The 17020-nt window shown below is 39.4% G+C and overlaps 1 protein-coding gene across 1 annotated transcript in view; it reads right to left on the bottom strand.

Moving 5' to 3' along the window:
- IQCJ (IQ motif containing J) overlaps window positions 1-17020 on the bottom strand; it is a 56686-nt gene that overhangs the window by 19101 nt on the left and 20565 nt on the right. The window contains exons 2-3 of the mRNA XM_021708193.1: window positions 12505-12643; window positions 661-725 (exon numbers count right to left, since the gene is read on the bottom strand). Coding sequence (XP_021563868.1) covers window positions 661-725; window positions 12505-12546 — 107 coding nt within the window. The 5' untranslated portion in view covers window positions 12547-12643. The remainder of the gene's footprint in view (window positions 1-660; window positions 726-12504; window positions 12644-17020) is intronic.

The raw sequence follows: 17020 nt of genomic DNA, 5'->3' as shown, positions 1-17020 counted from the left end.
GGCCCAGAGTGCACTGGGACTTAGACAGTGATTGAGAACAGAGGCTCTGGAGGCATTCAAACCTGAAGTGACTTTCCATCCTAACTGGCTAAGTATACTCAGAGTTGCTGAAACCTTTCTGAGCCTCTTCTCCTCATTTGTAAAATGGAAATCATGACGACTATATCAAAAGGCTGTATTCAGGATTTGATGAAGAATGCCTGAAAACTTTCAATAATAAAGGGTGCATTGAAATGCTTACTTTTATCTCTGTTCAATTTTATCTCTTCTTTTTTGTTTTTGTTTTTTAAAGCTCAGTTTTGTTCCATTCTGCTGTGTTATTCTGAATGTTTATTCTATTAGTCTTGGTGTTAGCCTTTTACTTTCTGCAAATTTTATGCCTGCCTTCTATAAACATCCCTCATTAAAAGCCTAAGAAAGGTAAGGGTTAAGTTTCCAGCCCTCAGACACATCAAAAGAGACGTTTTTTCAGGTGTCACATAACTCTGTTATCCAGTAGAGCTTGTGTAGCGTTGTTCAATGAACCATAAATTTATCTACCCATATCTCAAATGAGCCACATTTCTAGTCCCTGACCATGATGATATAATAAGAAACTGTCCAATTTATTTACTCATTTTTGCCAAGCAGTTTGAACTTAGTTTAATAATTTTTACTTACTTTTCAAATAAATATTTTCCATCATTAACTTGTTCTAATGGATTCTGCAATCTCTTCAATTCTTCCTGTGAAAAAGAAAATATGTATCTTACAAATTGACACTAGGTACTTTTGGACAATATTATTTGAGGACAGCTGTTAGCAAAATTGAGATACACCATTAAGAATTCTGGAGTTTGTGATGATTAAGTGCTTAAACATGCAACAATACAATTTGACCCTTGATCAAAATAGAATATAATACTGCCTCTCAAATTATGTGACTTTATTTTAATCACTAAAGATAATACTTCCTATTATTTTTCCAAAGTCTAGATATGTTTTTATGAATCTACCCACACTTTTGCCAAACTTACTCTGTCAACAGTATGTCTTTGCTGGTTGCTGGGTGAGAGACTTTAATGAATGTGTCCTGGGTTTCGTCACTCAACAACCATCTCTTTCATCTCTTGGAAACTCTTGGGCACCTCTTCCCCATAGTCCAACTGCTCAGACACACACACACACTCCCTCCTCTAAACAATAGGCACCTGTAACCTCTGCAGTCCCATTTCTCTGGTCATAGGGGTGTGATGGGCATTGGCCAGGTTCCTGGGAGACTACCTGTCCTCGGTCATGGCAGGATTTAAGGAAGGCTCCCAGAATTCTGTTCCCAGAAAACCACCAGTTTCTGAGACCACACCACTTCCCCCGACCCTCAGCCAGAAACTGCTAAGGTGACCAATGCCAAGAAGAAGCCACAATTAGAACTAAATCATTCATTTGCCTCTAAAAGAGCATCAGGACATGTCCCAACATCCTTATAAACCAGCAGACATCCAGGTCTCCTAGATCATTCCCCATTACACAATTTTTTTTTTTTTTGAGTTGGAGTCTCACTCTGTCACCCAGACTGGAGTGCAGTGGCCGCTCCCGGCCACCGCAGCCTCGCTTGCTGGGCTCCGGCGATCCTTCCACCTCAGCCTTCCGAGTAGCCGGAATTACAGGCGCGCGCTACCATGCCCGGCTAATTTTTTTGATTTATTGTAGAGATGAGGTCTCGCTGCCCAGGCGGCTCTCGAACTTGCAGGCTTAGGCAATCCACTCACCTCAGCCTCCCAAAGGTGCGGGATTACAGGCTGAGCCACTGAGCCCGGCTTACACAATCTTTTTAACCTCATACCGCATTGTACATTGCAGAATTTGACCCAACCACCCACCTCTCCTCAGTCCCTCCAACCTTTCCATTGGGTCCTTTGCAACTTACAGTCTGTCATCAGCAAAATCCTGTATCTCTTTGTTATCTATGAATATGTCTTTAAATATTTTGTTCTAACTAAGCCATGGCTCACTGTTTTGAAACAGTTGTTTTTATTAGTGCAAGATGATCAAAGAACAGTTAGAAAAAAGTTTAGCATATGAAGGATTTTGCTGGTGATGTACTCAACTGACTCCTTGAGCACACCTCTCCTGCAGTCCTCCTTGCTTCTCATGGCTGCTTCTGGATCTTCCCCACTCTTAGAAGACCTTAATTCCTCTGTAAACACGTCCCCTGCCTCCCCCAGGCCTCTGTCCTCTTCTCTTCACCATCTATCCTCACTCCTTAGAGCATCTCATCCAGTCTCACAGCTTTAAATTTATATTTGTAACTCACTTATCCTCTAAATTCCACTCTTCTGTATCCCCCTGTCACTGACTAATTCCATGTGTGTGTCTGACAAGCATTTCAACTTCAAAATCAAAGTGTTGGTGTTTCTGCTTATTCCTTCCTACCCAAACATCCTTCTTCACCACTTCCTCATTTTAGCAAATGGCATCACTATTTACCAGCCTGTGCAGAGACACAACCTAGGAGTCAGACTTCACTCATTTCTTCCTCTCACCAACTATAGTCAGTCAATCAGCTAATCTTATTGGCCTTGCTTTCAAAATACATCTAGAACTTGACACAGCTTCTCATTCTGGTCTAAGTCAACCATGATAACGTACTAATGGTCTTCGTGCTTCCCATGTTCAACTACTTCAGTTTCTTCTTGCATCAGCCAAAGTGATCTTGTTGTACCTGGGCTTTCTTTCTTAATTGGAATACAAAGCACACAATGCACATATCCTATACATTGATAGAACCACAACCAAAGCAATATACAGAACATATATCTTACTCCAGAAAGTTTATCTGTGCTCCTTCACAATCAGTTCCCCTCTCTCAAAAGCATCCCTGTTTGAATTTCTATCCTTATAGCTTAGTTTTTTCTGTCTTTGAATTTCATATTGTGTCTGGCTTAACTTACTCAATGTTATATTTTGACCTTTGTCCATGCCATTGCATGTGTCAGTAGCTCATTTCTTCTTGTTGCTAAGTGGTGTTCCGTTGTGTACATACACTGCAACGTATCAATTCATTCTCCTGTTGATGGACATTGGAATTGTTTTCACACATTGCTTAGTATGAATAAAGCTGCTGAGAACACTCTTGCTGCAAGTCTCTTTGTGGATGTGTTTTCATTTTTCTTTAGTAAATATCTAGGAGTAAAATTGCTATCTCACAAAGTAGATGCATGTTTAGCTATTTAAGGATTTCCCTAACTGTTTTCTAATTCATAGTCCAACCAGTAATATATGAGAAATCTTGTTCTTATATATCCTCACCATTTGGTGTCAGTCTTTTTAGTTTTAATCATTGGAGTAGATGTGTGGTATCTTGTGATTTCAATTTGTATTTCTCTCGTAATTTAATTTGCAATGTTGAATATTTTTGCATTTGTTTTTAACGGGGTTCCATGTCTTTTATTTAGAGTATTGTTTTTACTATATTTTGGGGTACAGGCCTTTGTCAGATATAAGTATTGCTAAAATTTTTTCCCAGTCAAGATCTTTTGACAAGCAGAAATTCTTCATTGTGTTTTGTTTTATTTTATTTTTATTATTTTTTATTTTCTGTGTCCCAAAATATTGCCCACCACAATATTGTAAAGATAGTCTCCTATATTTTTGTCTAGAATTGTATGGTTTATTTACATTTAGGATTATGATCTGCTGACTTCTGTGTATAGTGTGTGATGGGTACTGGGATCCATTTTTCTTCTTATGAACATGAGCATAAGTCTACTGAATGGGACTTCTGAATAAAGTCTTGTTTTCCTGATACAAAGGAACAAATCCAGCTGACGTGGCTTTTGACCTTTGCTTTTTCTCCTCTTCTTCCTGCCTGTACTAGAGACACTGTCCCTCCAAAAGAAATTATTGTTTGGATGGTGGGCCCCTTGTAGTACAGGCTTCCCTTGCTAGGTAAGTGTTCTAGGAACCCACTGGCATCAGCTAACATTGTTGTTTGGCTGTGTTTTACTTCAGTGAATTTTTTTTTTTCAGATTCTTTCAATGCGTTTGCCCATTTCATGAGTGACTTACGAGCATACTGGCCCACACTGCACTGAGTGTTCAGCAGTTTTTGACCACAAATGGCATGACCCTGCGCCCCACCCTCTCTATTCACCTGATCTTGCCCCAGTCAACTTTTTGTTTGTTTGTCTGTTTGTTTCCCGGAAGAAACAAATCCTCAGAAGGAAACATTTTGCTGATGTGGAAGAAGTGAAACAAAAAATGGCAGAAGTGCTAAAAAGCATCAAAGTTGAAGAGTTCAAAAATTGTTTTGAGCAGTGGAAAAATCATCTTGATAGGTGTATTGCATCAAACGGAGAGTACGTTGAAGGTGACTGAGGTTTAAACCTTTAAGAATAAAAACACAACTTTTTAATAAATAAATGCTGTGTTTTTGGAGTCTCCCCTTTATAATAGAGTAATGAGATCCAGAGTGCAGAAGCCATGTGCCTATAAGGAGAAAAGCATTAAGGATGATGAAATAGAAAGCTAGACAGTACCTGGGACCCTGTTGAGACTGCAGAGCTGCTGCATCTACTCTGACCTACCAACATCAGGACATACTATCTTGTAAGAAAACCAATCGGATACCTGCATAATCAACGTTTGTATGCCTAACCCTGAATTGTGCCTCACATCTTTATAATTTAAAAAAAGAAAAAAAAAAGGAAACCAATCTACTAATTTATTGTTCCATTATAGTTGGACAAATATAGGTAAGGTATACATCCCTGTTTATAATTCCCCAATGGTTTCCTATCATTTTCGGAATAAAATTCAAACTTACCACCATGGTCTACAAAGCCCTATGTGATATAACCCCCAACTATCTCTCTGACCTCATCTCCTACCACTCCCCATACATACAACTCTCTCCTTTCCAGCCATATTGGTTTTGTGAGACTTCAGAAACAAGATGCTTGCTCCCTCCTAGATCCTATATCTCCCTACACAGAATACTCATTTCCCACATCTACTCATGGTTTGCTCTCCCTAATTTCATCCAGGTGTCTGCTCAAATGTTGCCTTCTTAGAGATGCCCACCTTGACTGAACTCTATGACTTGCTCTATATTTACCATGCTTTAAGTGTTTATTTACTTCTTTATTATCCTTCCTTACCCCTTCTAATATGTTATTATTTTTTTCGCTCCAGTAGATTTGAAGCTCCATGGAAGGAGGATTTTGCCATATCCACTACAATATTTTCAGAGCCTAGAATAGTGCCCCACACATAGTAGTTGCTCAACCAATGTTAAATGTTTTGGGATTTGGAGAAAAACTTTGGTTTATACCTCTGGATTTTAGAGCGTGAGGATTTTGAAGTGTGACGAATCCTGGAACTGTGATAGAAGTATCTGCTACTGTAACAGGTACTAACTGAAGGAATAAAACAATACAGAAAGAGGATGGAACCAAAGAAAAACAGTCACGGGGCCAGAGCTGTGAACTTCTGGGTCAAACTGGAGCTTGAAACCAGCATATTGATAGACTTTTCAATTTTGTCAATAAATTCTCTCATTTGCTTACATCATTTTTAGCTCAGGTTTCTGTTTTTGCTTTTGTTTTTACAATTGAAAGAATCTTAACTGAGAAGTGACACTATGAGTCATAACCTAGGGCTACTGAATACAACATTCTAAGATGAGCCATAGAATTATAAAAGGTAAGACCGGACAATTGTTTGCTTGCTTTGTTTTGGTCACATCTTAAAAAATGTATTTTTCAGAAAACTGGTGGATAAACCTGGTCATGGTTTTCCATGCCGTTTTATAAAGGCTGCTGCTTTATATCAAATATTCAAACATTGGTATGATACATCTCATATGAAGAACATCTTTGCATCTTCTGCAAAATTTTATATTAAATGAAGATTTTTATTTTGGTGCTATACAATGTATTGTTTTATTTTATTTTTGTTGCTTAGCATTGTCTGTGTCCTAAGAAATATTTGCCTACCCTAATATTGCAAAGATAGTCTATATTTTTGCCTAATGTTTGATAGCTTATTTACATTTAGGTCTATGATCAGTCTTGAGTCAATATTTGTATAGGGATGTGTGGTAGGGATTGAGATCTGTTATACAGTATCTGTGTAAGACACTGTCCATTTTGCTATTGGACCACTCATAGCTATAATGGAATGAAAGAGAAATACATTTTAGAATTTTGTACTAGAGTGCATTTGCCTCTTTTGATATAACAGTACACTTCTGTTCATCAACAATACAATTTATAATTCTCACAGAGGTCATTTGTTTTTCCCTGGCTGCTAGAAGCTTAAGCTAAATTAAATATTTAATTTCCATAAGCATTCTTTCCAGGATGTTAGAACAGTTATTTACCCCCTCTTTTACTACATGGTATGTAGACATCTTTATTTTTATTTTAACTCTCTTACTACATGTGTGCTTATCATAGTAAGTGAAAGCAAATATCATATAAGCAGAGTACGTATTATAAATAGGTAGAATGAGAGCAATGATAGGTAGATATAGATGATTGATAGAAAGATCAATTGACCATCTGTTTCCATCTTTTGCATGGCATTTTATTTTTAGGGTAAAACTTACTCTTCAACCCTACAGAGCCTGATTCCTTATTCTCAGAATAAACCTCTATTTTTCTTTATATCTCCCACCTAATTCTTCACCATATCCTGCTTCATCTCCAATGACATAAGCAATAAATCTAGATCACATATAGTCATGTGTCACTTAACAACAAGGACATGTCCTAAGAAATGCATCATTAGGTGATTTCGTCACTGTGCAAGCATACTTACACAAATCTAGATGGTATAGTCTAACACACACCTAGGCTATATGCTACAACCTATTGCTTCTAGGCTATAAACCTATACAGTAATATTACTGCACAGAACACTGTAGGCAACTGTAACACAATGGAAAATATCTGTGTTTCTAAATTTAGAAAAGGTTTCTAAACATAGAAGTCACCACCGCCCACCCCCAACCTTATTTTGAATGGAAGTGTAATAAAGGGCACACTGCAAAGAAAGGTAATGTTATGGTTGTTATGTGTTGATTATGTGGTCAGTGGTTGACCAAAAGGTCATTATGCCACATAGGACTGGAAAGGGTCAGGCACCATGATCCAGAAAGAAAATAGTGAGAATGAGAAATCTTAATTATTCCTGAAAACCAGGGGTGAATTTTGAGGTTGTGAACCTTTTCTCTTTTGCCCTCTGCATTATGATTAGAAAAGAGATTGAGCTGCTGGCAGTCCTGGTACTTTCTTCTCTAAAATGTGCCTATGGTGTGCTTTCTTCTATTATTTTTCTCTGGGGACTTGGGGGGTTGGAAGAAAAGGGTTTGTGCACTCTGCACCATTGCCTCTCTCTTCCTTGGGTCTTTCATTGAAGGATGCTTGCTGGGCGGGGGGGCTTTGGTGCAGTACTTTATTCAATATCTGACGATCCACATTCTAGGAAATCATATTAAACATAAGGTCAATGACTAACAAGAGCTTTCTGAACAGCTGTTTTGCTGACAATTTGGAGGATTGATTCCATCATTTGGTTATTTAAGCTAACTATATAAAAACACTTCCATTTAATTGGCCTCGAAGTTCCAAACCGTGCCCTCATTTTCCCCGAGATGGATAAGCAAGTCGAATTGCTCCACAAGATCTTCGCTTGGAGTTTCCCTCTTTGAGAAAGCTTTGTTTTAATTTACCATTAATAACATACACAAATTGGTCTCTCCCATCATTGTTTTCTCCCACCAGTTCCATTTGCCTCTGACTTCATATCTGGCAATGCCATTTTCTACTAGAAACCATCACTAGTTCCCTGTTGATGTCAGAACGAATTCCAACTCGTGAGCTAAGGTCCGTGCACGAAATCCAGCCTGCCTGCCCCTTCACCCCTCATTTGCCTCTACTTTTCATCTCTGAGCCTGGTCAAATGAAACCACAAGATTTCAGAGCTCACATGTTCTCTTACTGGGCATTCAATGACAATGTGTCCCTAACCATTCTGCTGGCCCAGCCCACCCTTCTTTCAGAAAGACTCCAACACTGCCCTTTCTCCATATAGGGGTTTCTAACCCAAGAGAAGGACTGGGGACCCCACCCTGCTTCCTCAGTGATCCCTTGTGCTGGAGGTGAGGCCTAGTGGGAGGTGTTTGGGTCACCAGAGTGGATGCCTCCTCATGGATAGCTTGGTGTCTTTTTCGTGGTAATGAGTGTGTTCTCTCTGTTCCTTTGCAAGAGGATGGGTTGTTTACAAGAGCCTGGCACCCCTTAGTCACTCTCATGCTTCTACTCTCACCATGTGACTCGCCTGCTCTCCTTTTGACTTCCACCATGATTGAAAGTTTCCTGAGGCATCACCAGAAGCAGACACTGGCACTATGCTTTCTGTAAAGTCTGCAGAACTATGAGTCAAAATAAACCCCTTTGCTTTATAAATCATCCAGCCTCTGGTATTCCTTTACAACAAAGCAAAATGGGCAAATACACTCAGCAACCTCTGGTGGTCTCTACTTTTAGCATTTTCTCTTTACCTGCTTCTCATACTCAGTTTCTCAAGGTCAAGGAGGGTGACTTATTCACCTGGACGTGCCTATACCCAAAATGAGGTATTTACGAGGTGCTTAATAAACATCTGTTGAATAAATAAGTTGAATCTGTCATTCTGACTAAGATGAAAATAAACTTTAGTAGCTTAATGGCCCCAGGAAATCCCAAGAAGTGTTTCGTTCTCTGCTGGTTATCCTCTGCCCCTCTAGATACTCTTCTCCATTCTCCTCTGTGCCCTGGGAGGCACATAATTTTGGACTTCATCAATCAGGCCCCTTTGTTCTGTGGCCTTGGGTTGGATGTGTTTGAGCAGAGGAAGGTACAGGCATGAGATCAGAGGGTGGCAGAATAAATAAGTTGGAGTATTCTTTTTACTCTACTCTCTTGCTGGAGCACAGATTGGTAACTGAAGGTCACAGGTCCCATAGGGTGGGCTCTCTCCATGATAGTGCCATATTCCCATGACTGCTTACTATCCCCTTCCCTCCTCTTCCCTTTCGGTCCCTCCCCTTCCCTCTCCTTCCCTCCCTTTCCGTCTTTCCTTTCTTTTTCCTTCCTTTCTCTTCCCTTGCCCCATCCACCTATTGATAACCCAGATGCTCCCCATCTCTGTGGTTTCCTGACACCCTGCTCACATTTATGTAGATAGTCACTTCATTCAACTTTTTCCATCACCTTTTTAAGTAAGCCGTCTGCCTTCTCCACAATCCTTATTGATGTGATCCAAGCATCCTGACTTGCTTTCCCTTGCCCTATTCTTGTGATCCTTTTCTATAACCCAACAAATTCAACTAATCATACTAATTAACAGGAGAATTCCAGGCACGCACCTCATGCCTGTGATCTCAGAACTTTGGGAACCTGAAATGGGAGGATTACCTGAGCCCAAGAGTTCAAGACCAGCCTGAGCAACATAGCAAGACTCTGTCTCTACACAAAATTAAAAAAATTAGCTGGGTGTGGTGATGTGTGCCTATAGTCCCAGCTGAGGGACTGAGCTAGGAGGTGAGGGGGAAGGATCACCTAAACCCAGAAGGTCGAGGCTGCAGTGAGCCACGATCATGCCATTTGATGGCTGATCACTATGGAAGAAGCCGTCCCAACTCAAGGGCCTGAACCCAACTTTCTGGCTTATTTTGACTCACCAAGTAATGAGATAATTTCTACTATGGTCTATTTAGCTTATTTATTTTTAAACTTAGGCTAAGTTTCTCTGCAAAGTACAAGTTGAATTATTTAAATACAACCCAGATACACAGTATTCCCAATTCCTTTATCCCACGTCTCTAAATTATGAATGGCAAAGGAATATAGACTGTATTGTTGTAGCCACACTTGCCACAGTCTTAAGACTTGTTCTGAAGTAACTTGGGTGCAAACCATCAGAATGAATGGTGGAAACTGGATTTTGTTCTTTTGTTCTTGCTGTCCCCTCCTTCCTTAATCCTGCAGGTTTTTCTTCCGTCACAAACAGTAGAATATAGCCAAGACATTATACAAGCTCATCTCTGCAGCTACTTGGTCAATCTCTTGACCTGACTAATAATAAAACACTGTTCTTGGTTTGCTTTCTTTTCTTTTTCTTTTTTTCTTTTTTAGCCTGTCCCTGCCACTTATACTGTCTAAACAAGCAGGTTATATTCTTTGGACAGGTTAAAAATCAGAAATCCTCTCAAAATTGCTTTTTCTCTAAAGTGCACTTGTGTCTAAATACCAGCCTTTTAACTTTTATGACATACGCCCTGGCAATTTTATTCCCAGCATATCCAAGAGCATTTAAAGTAGCTTGAAATGTAAAAACAATCTGCAATGCACTTCATTGTATAGCTAGGGGTGACAAAACCAGCACCACTTACATAAATCATTTTTTTGTGTTGGAAATGAATTCATGTTAACCTAAGGGTAGCTGTTTAACAAAAATTAAAAACCAAAATCTCTTTCGATGCTTTTGACTATTCAATAATTCAATTATCTCTTACCAGACTTCCTCACTACTCCACCCTCAACTTTTTTTTTTGTAATGGAAATGTAATAAGGGCACTAAAAAAGGGGGATACTAATGTTTGCATAATTTGGAGCAGTAGAAGACATAAAATCTATACTAATTTTAGCCCTGCATCATTAAACATGAAATATTGATTATTGCTCTTTGCAACAGAATTTATGAAGCTAGCTAGGCTGCTGTGTCCACATAAAGTGATTCTGATGCTTTGCCCTCAGACCTCAGTAGCTGTAAATGATGCTCTTTGGTGACAGCTGGGAGGCTGGCACTCTGATCCTCAGCCTTAAGAGATACATTTCCCAGATTAGACCAGGAATGACCCAGCTGCACAGCCCAACTTCAGAAAATTAAATTGGAGGGAGTCCAAACCTCTGTTGAAATAACTGTGTGAATTACAATGCTTCCATGGGCCTTGTTATAATGTAAATGTGTTTTACAATTTACTGCTATTTCCCTTCTATCCCTGCTGTGAATATGGGCATAATAGTCATCTCATATATTTAAAGGCAAAAAGGAATCAAAAATAAAAATTCAAGATTCATGTTTTCTCCCTTTGGAAAGCAAAGACTAAATTCCTTTTTTTCTTTAGCCACTTTTTTTTTTTTTTTGCAAAAAAGAGCATACGTTTTGTTTATGTATTATGCATTAATGTTTTTTACAGCTGGCAGACCTATAAATTTCACACAGGGAAGTTACCTTGCAGCTAAACATGAATTTCTATGGGAGGGGAAAAAAATGGCTAATAGGACATCAACAGCTCATTTAAAGGGTTCATTCAGGTAAGTTATGGGCACAGGAGGCATATAGGAGGTAGTAGACTTGAAAAGAGATTTGCCTGTTTCTAGCATTTTAAGGATATTTGAATGTCCAACGGGATGCAGAGGAACTGTGATTTTATAGCAGTAATCACCAAGTAAGGTAGTGCTGGGCCTTACTGTGTTTGTTCACCATGGAATTATTATTAGTTTATACATAGGAAACTGAGAAACTTACAAATGTAAGATATGACCATGAAAATTGTTGTGGTAGCTCATTCTTTATTCTTGTTTGACCAACCAGACTACATTCATAGGCTCTGGGACACAAAAGCCTTTGCCTGTAAATATAACAGTGCCAAACACCTGATGCCAAGTGGAAACTTACCAAGTAAAAACCCAGTTATGCCTATTTAAGTTCTAGTCCTTGGCCATCTTGTATCTGAGATGATTTCAGTCCCTGAGATTGTCCTAGGGTAGGTGGTACTTCTGGAAGGGTACAACTACAGCCAGACGGCCAAGCCAGTCCTTTGCTCTGATTGAGCAAGCACCTACAAACTACAATCCAGCCACAGTGGACAGAAGATTGTAAGGCAGGATGAGCCAGCCTAGTGCTATTTTGAAAAATGCCCTTCAGGCTTAAATGTACCCTTCTACTTTCCCTAAGATAGTGCATGATCTCAAAACTTTTGCTAGTTTTTAGATCACATTCTAAAGCTATCATTATAGAATGAAGAACAAGCTTACTACAAAAGTCTAACGCCTATCAAATCTAGGTCACAATAAATTGAAACACTTTTTGTAATAATTTTACATTTTGTATTGTAAATAATGTTAAATTTTAAATAATTTTAAAGAGGTTACTCTTCTCAAAGTTAATTCAGCAAGACAGTCATGAAAACTCAACTGAGATTGAAAATATTAGGTATAGCCACTAGGGTGCAGATATTTTTGCATCATATATATTTCTATATTCTGAAAAAAAATTCCTAGAGAACCAAGCTTCAAGCTGAGAACTCAAACACAAATAAGCATACAAGCTAACAAATAAACACCTCTCAGAATGCAGACAGAATAGCTAATGTGTTTAAGCAAATCCAAATACTGACTCCAGGTTTCCTGCACCAAAGGACAGTAACGAAGTACAGGCAATCAGAACAACATGTCACTCCCAGATTGTTTATACCTGATTCTGGAATGCAGTTCTTTGTAGTGTAGCAAACACCATCCAGATTAGATTTTTTTTTTCTTCTTCTTCTTTTTTTTTTTTTGCTTAGTCCAGTTGGAAAACGAGTTTTCATTTCTTACGCATTCTCCAAGTGATACTGTGAGGAAGCACACCAAATGCAAATGCATGCTGGGAAGGGCTCTCCTAATACATCCTGTAGCCCCTCAGACCTATCTATCTCCCCCTTTCCATTCCTTCCATACCACCCTTGTTCAGGACCTTGCTAACTCTCAGCAGGACTCTCCCGTTGTGCTGCCTAATTGCTTTTTTAAAAAGTATATTTCCAATAATTTAACTCTCCTATTCACAAACCGTAGCAATAGCCTACACAAAAATAACCCTCAGGATTGAAAATAATCCTAACTCCCAACCCTCAGGATAGCTCCTCTCTACCTTCATCTCTTGAAGACTTCAAAATTTATCTAAAATGTAATTTTATATATCATAATATTTCCTTCTGCAACCAATTGCATGTCATTTCTTTGAACTCCTTTGTCTACTACTAACATTTATTGAATTTTACTAGGCTCCAGACATACTGCATGAATCATCTTTTAAAAATTATGACTGTAGCTCTATAAAAATAGCAAAAGGTGCAATTATTAATCCTAGTTCTTGGATAAATATACATACTCAGAGAGATTAAGTAACTCATCCAAGGTCTTACAGCAGAAATGGGATGCCCACCTGAGCAGTGATTCCAGAAACTAAACGTAATCATAATCTTCACGCTTTTACTGTGAGTGACACGGGGCATGAAGCAGTGTGAGTAGCAGCAGTATGTCACCAATGTTACTTGTAAAGGAGAAGTTGGAATGTTTTCCAGAGTCTTCAGATTTGTTTGACTCTGAAGTATCACCCACCTACTGTCTGATCTCAGACAACTGGCTCACAGCCTCTAGGTCTGCTTCATCATTTGTCAGATGATGTTGGCAATGCCTACTACATAGCACCATGTAAGCCTGAGCTAAAATAACATATTTAAAGGTGTTTTGTGTACTTTATAGTGCTGACCATCCACAGAGAACTTCCGTTATGTCTCACTTGTCATTCCTGTGGTGCCAGGTTCTGCTCATTCTGGCTGTGTAATCTGGGGCTGTGTGGCCTCGGTAAGCCTCAGTTTCATCATCTATAAAATGGGGACACTAATTGTATCAAATTCCAAGGGTTGCCATGAGACTTGGTGATTCAAAATTTATGTAAACCATTCACTCTTGCATCAGGCAAATAGCAAGTGCTCAATAATATTAGTTATTTTCATTGTCATTTGTATTTTCATTATTGCATATCTCCGCCTCTTTAAAACATGGGTGTGCACTGAAGTACCTTCTCCTGGCTCACTCTAAACCCACTTCCCACTAGTCACCCAGTTTTGTCAATTTTATTTCTAAGTGTTTCTGGAATAGATCCTATTTCCACTGTCCTTCATTGAGGATTTATTGTTGCCATAAGGAGCGACCTCACATGCCAATCTCATCAGGACAGTTATGTTCTTGCAGACTTTCTAGATACCCCTCACCTAGCAGCCAGAGCCTAAGCTATTGGGCCTGGCAGACCCTCAGATGAAATCCTGCATGACTAGCCCCATCTGTCCCTCCAGACCCTTCCTTTGACTGATCTACCCCTAACTTCACTTAATCCTGCTGGAACATCAACATGTCACTAAAACCTGGAATAAGATCATGAACTAAAAAACTTGGAGTGAGTCAATCCAGACATGAGTTAAACAAAACAATGAAAAGGAGAATCTTTTTTAAAAAGAAGCAAAAGAGTAGTAATGCTGCAATATACATGGTAATACATTGCAGTATCACCAAATAACAGCATCACCTCAATGATTTCTCAAGCAGTTTCTAGGAGAGCATTTTAAGTTGGAACAAATCTCCATGTATGGATAATAAGTCCACTGTGCCCCAGAAGACCCTTCACACAGTTTCTACTGTCTATAATGTTGCCTCATCTTGAAACCTTTCTGGAAGTTTCCCCATTTGATGTTTGCTTTTCCTCTCTAAAATCTTAACTGGAAGTATCTATACAGAATACAACCCTTATATTGCTCACATAAGTTGTACCTGATTCCCCTTAGTATAGCCTAAGTATTGGAAGCAGAATCTTACCCCCCCCCCCATTAATCCTAAGCATTGTTCAAACTTACAAACCCTATTGTAGTCAACTGGGGTGTGCCAAACCCAGGGATAGGGAAGGGTCCTTGGACCCTGAAGTCAAGAGGCATTTTCACAGGATGTCAAGTTTACTTCATAAATAACCAAAGGATGATTTAAAATGGAGTGCAAAGTTTGCATTCATTTTAGAGCTAAAATAGAAGGACTTAAAATTTAGGTGTGCAGCCGGGCTCGGTGGCTCAGCCTGTAATCCCGTGCCTTTGGGAGGCTGAGGTGAGTGGATTGCCTGAGCCCACGGGTTCGAGAGCCGCCTGGGCAGCGAGACCTCATCTCTACAATAAATCAAAAATCAGCCGGGCGTGGTAGCGCATGCCTGTAATTCCGGCTACTCGGAAGGCTGAGGCGGAAGGATTGCCGGAGCCCAGCAGGTCGAGGCTGCGGTGGCCGAGAGCGGCCACTGCACTCCAGTCTGGGCGACAGAGTGAGACTCCAACGCAAAAAAAAAAAATTTAGGTGTGCATATGGCTATTTTTTTCCTAACCATCTCTCCCCCCAACAATATTGTATGTACTCACTATTTTCTGCCTTTGAGATTTCTGGGTGAACAATTTAATAAGCATTACCCTAGACAAGATAGATAGCAAATGCCATGTATTTATAAAATTAAGATGACTGGAAAGTGTGGCATGGTATAATCTCTATCAACAATAGATAAACTAAAAACAAAAATTATACTTGCAAGGGTACAATTTTTTTCTTTTAAATGCCACTGGTCTTTTATATCTCTCCTATGGCATCATTGTTTGAGAGGAAGAAAGGTAGACTCCATGTGTACCTAACGCCTTCTTCTTGTATGAGATTATACACAGAAGGCATGGCTGCACTCAGGAAAGGACAGACTCATTTCTACACTGACTGCTCACCAGCCCCAGTGCATCCTGGGTTTTCTGAGCTTGGATGATGATCTCATGGATATCAAGTATCACACATTATAGCATCTGCCTACTTCTGGGCACACAGTAACAACATGGGTGTTAAGAGGAATAGTTGATAAATGTTCATTAAAAAAAGAAAAGGATACTTAGGGATTGAATGGAGGTCACAACACAGAAAGCATGAAAGTGAAAACAGAACTTGAGAAAGAACAGGAGAAAGGGAGCCACAGGCAAGCAAACTTGTAGTCATTCAATCATTGTCCCATTCATTATTTAACACAAATATTAACAATGTTGGGCAACCTCTTTGGGTCTCCTCCCACTGTGGGAGCTTTTCTATCCTCTCAATAAATCCTACTCGCACTTAAAAAAAAAAAAAGAAAAAAGCAATATCAAGTGTGAGGCACTATGCTAGGTTTGAGGATCCAAAGTGGGCAGGAGAAGATGACAAGCGGACATGGCCCCTATTCTCCTGAAATTTGAAAGGTCAATATAACCAGATCATCAAAGGGGTTGTTGGAGACTGTTCTGTTCACAAACTGGAGACTGTTCTGTTCACAAACTGGAAAGAATGCAGGTCAAATAAGCCTGCCTGTTCTGTGCACGACAGTAGAGCTTGAAAGATGATATGCTAGAGAAGGCCAGCAACAGGTAGGCATGGACCCATGCCTTGCGGTGGGCCAGCTGCTCTTACTGGCGCAATGGAATGACATGCCTGTGTGCAGTGTGGAAAGGGTGATGGACATGCCACCAAAGATACAATGTAAAATTCCAAGGTAGTGGATTAGGGGCTTATGCAATAAGAATGACAGTTATTAACAGAGACCAGGTGGACAGAGATAAGAGAACAAAAGACAATGTTTCCAGATCTGCTTTGTTGTGTGAGAAACCCTAACACTACTGCAAATTAGAGTGTCCATTTACCCCCTGCATAGTAGGGGATAAATCTACTAACAATTGAGTACCTCATTGTGTCTTGTGACACCAAAGGTAGATTGCACTAAAGATTAAGTATTTCTTCTGTTGATTCATCCATTTTAGAGCAAGTGTTAATTTTCTTGAATAGATAAACTCACACAGAGGGGAAAAGGTTAGGTTTTTATAAACAGATCACCACTTTTCAAAACCAACAAGAAATTCCCAATGAGATGACTTTATTCAGCTCATATGTGAATTGCCCATTAGTGCACCATTATATTTTATGATCTTGGTGATTGCCCTAGATTGCTTCATAACAAGGAGGCGAACAACCTTAATAACAAGAGGTATTTTATTCTAAACCGAGATATGTCAGAATTGATATTTTTCCTTCAGACAGCTACAGCAGAATGTTCAGAAAGAACACCTACATCCCAAAGAGGAAATTAAACCACAGTTGAGCTCTCTGCTATTAAAACTACTATTATATCTAATATA

This window comes from Carlito syrichta, unplaced genomic scaffold (genome assembly GCF_000164805.1).
Source record: "Carlito syrichta isolate Samal-C Ts95f unplaced genomic scaffold, Tarsius_syrichta-2.0.1 Scaffold133538, whole genome shotgun sequence".
Classification (NCBI taxonomy): Eukaryota; Metazoa; Chordata; class Mammalia; order Primates; family Tarsiidae; genus Carlito; species Carlito syrichta.
Note: the sequence above shows the minus strand (reverse complement) of the source record. Positions and strands in the feature narration are given on the sequence as shown.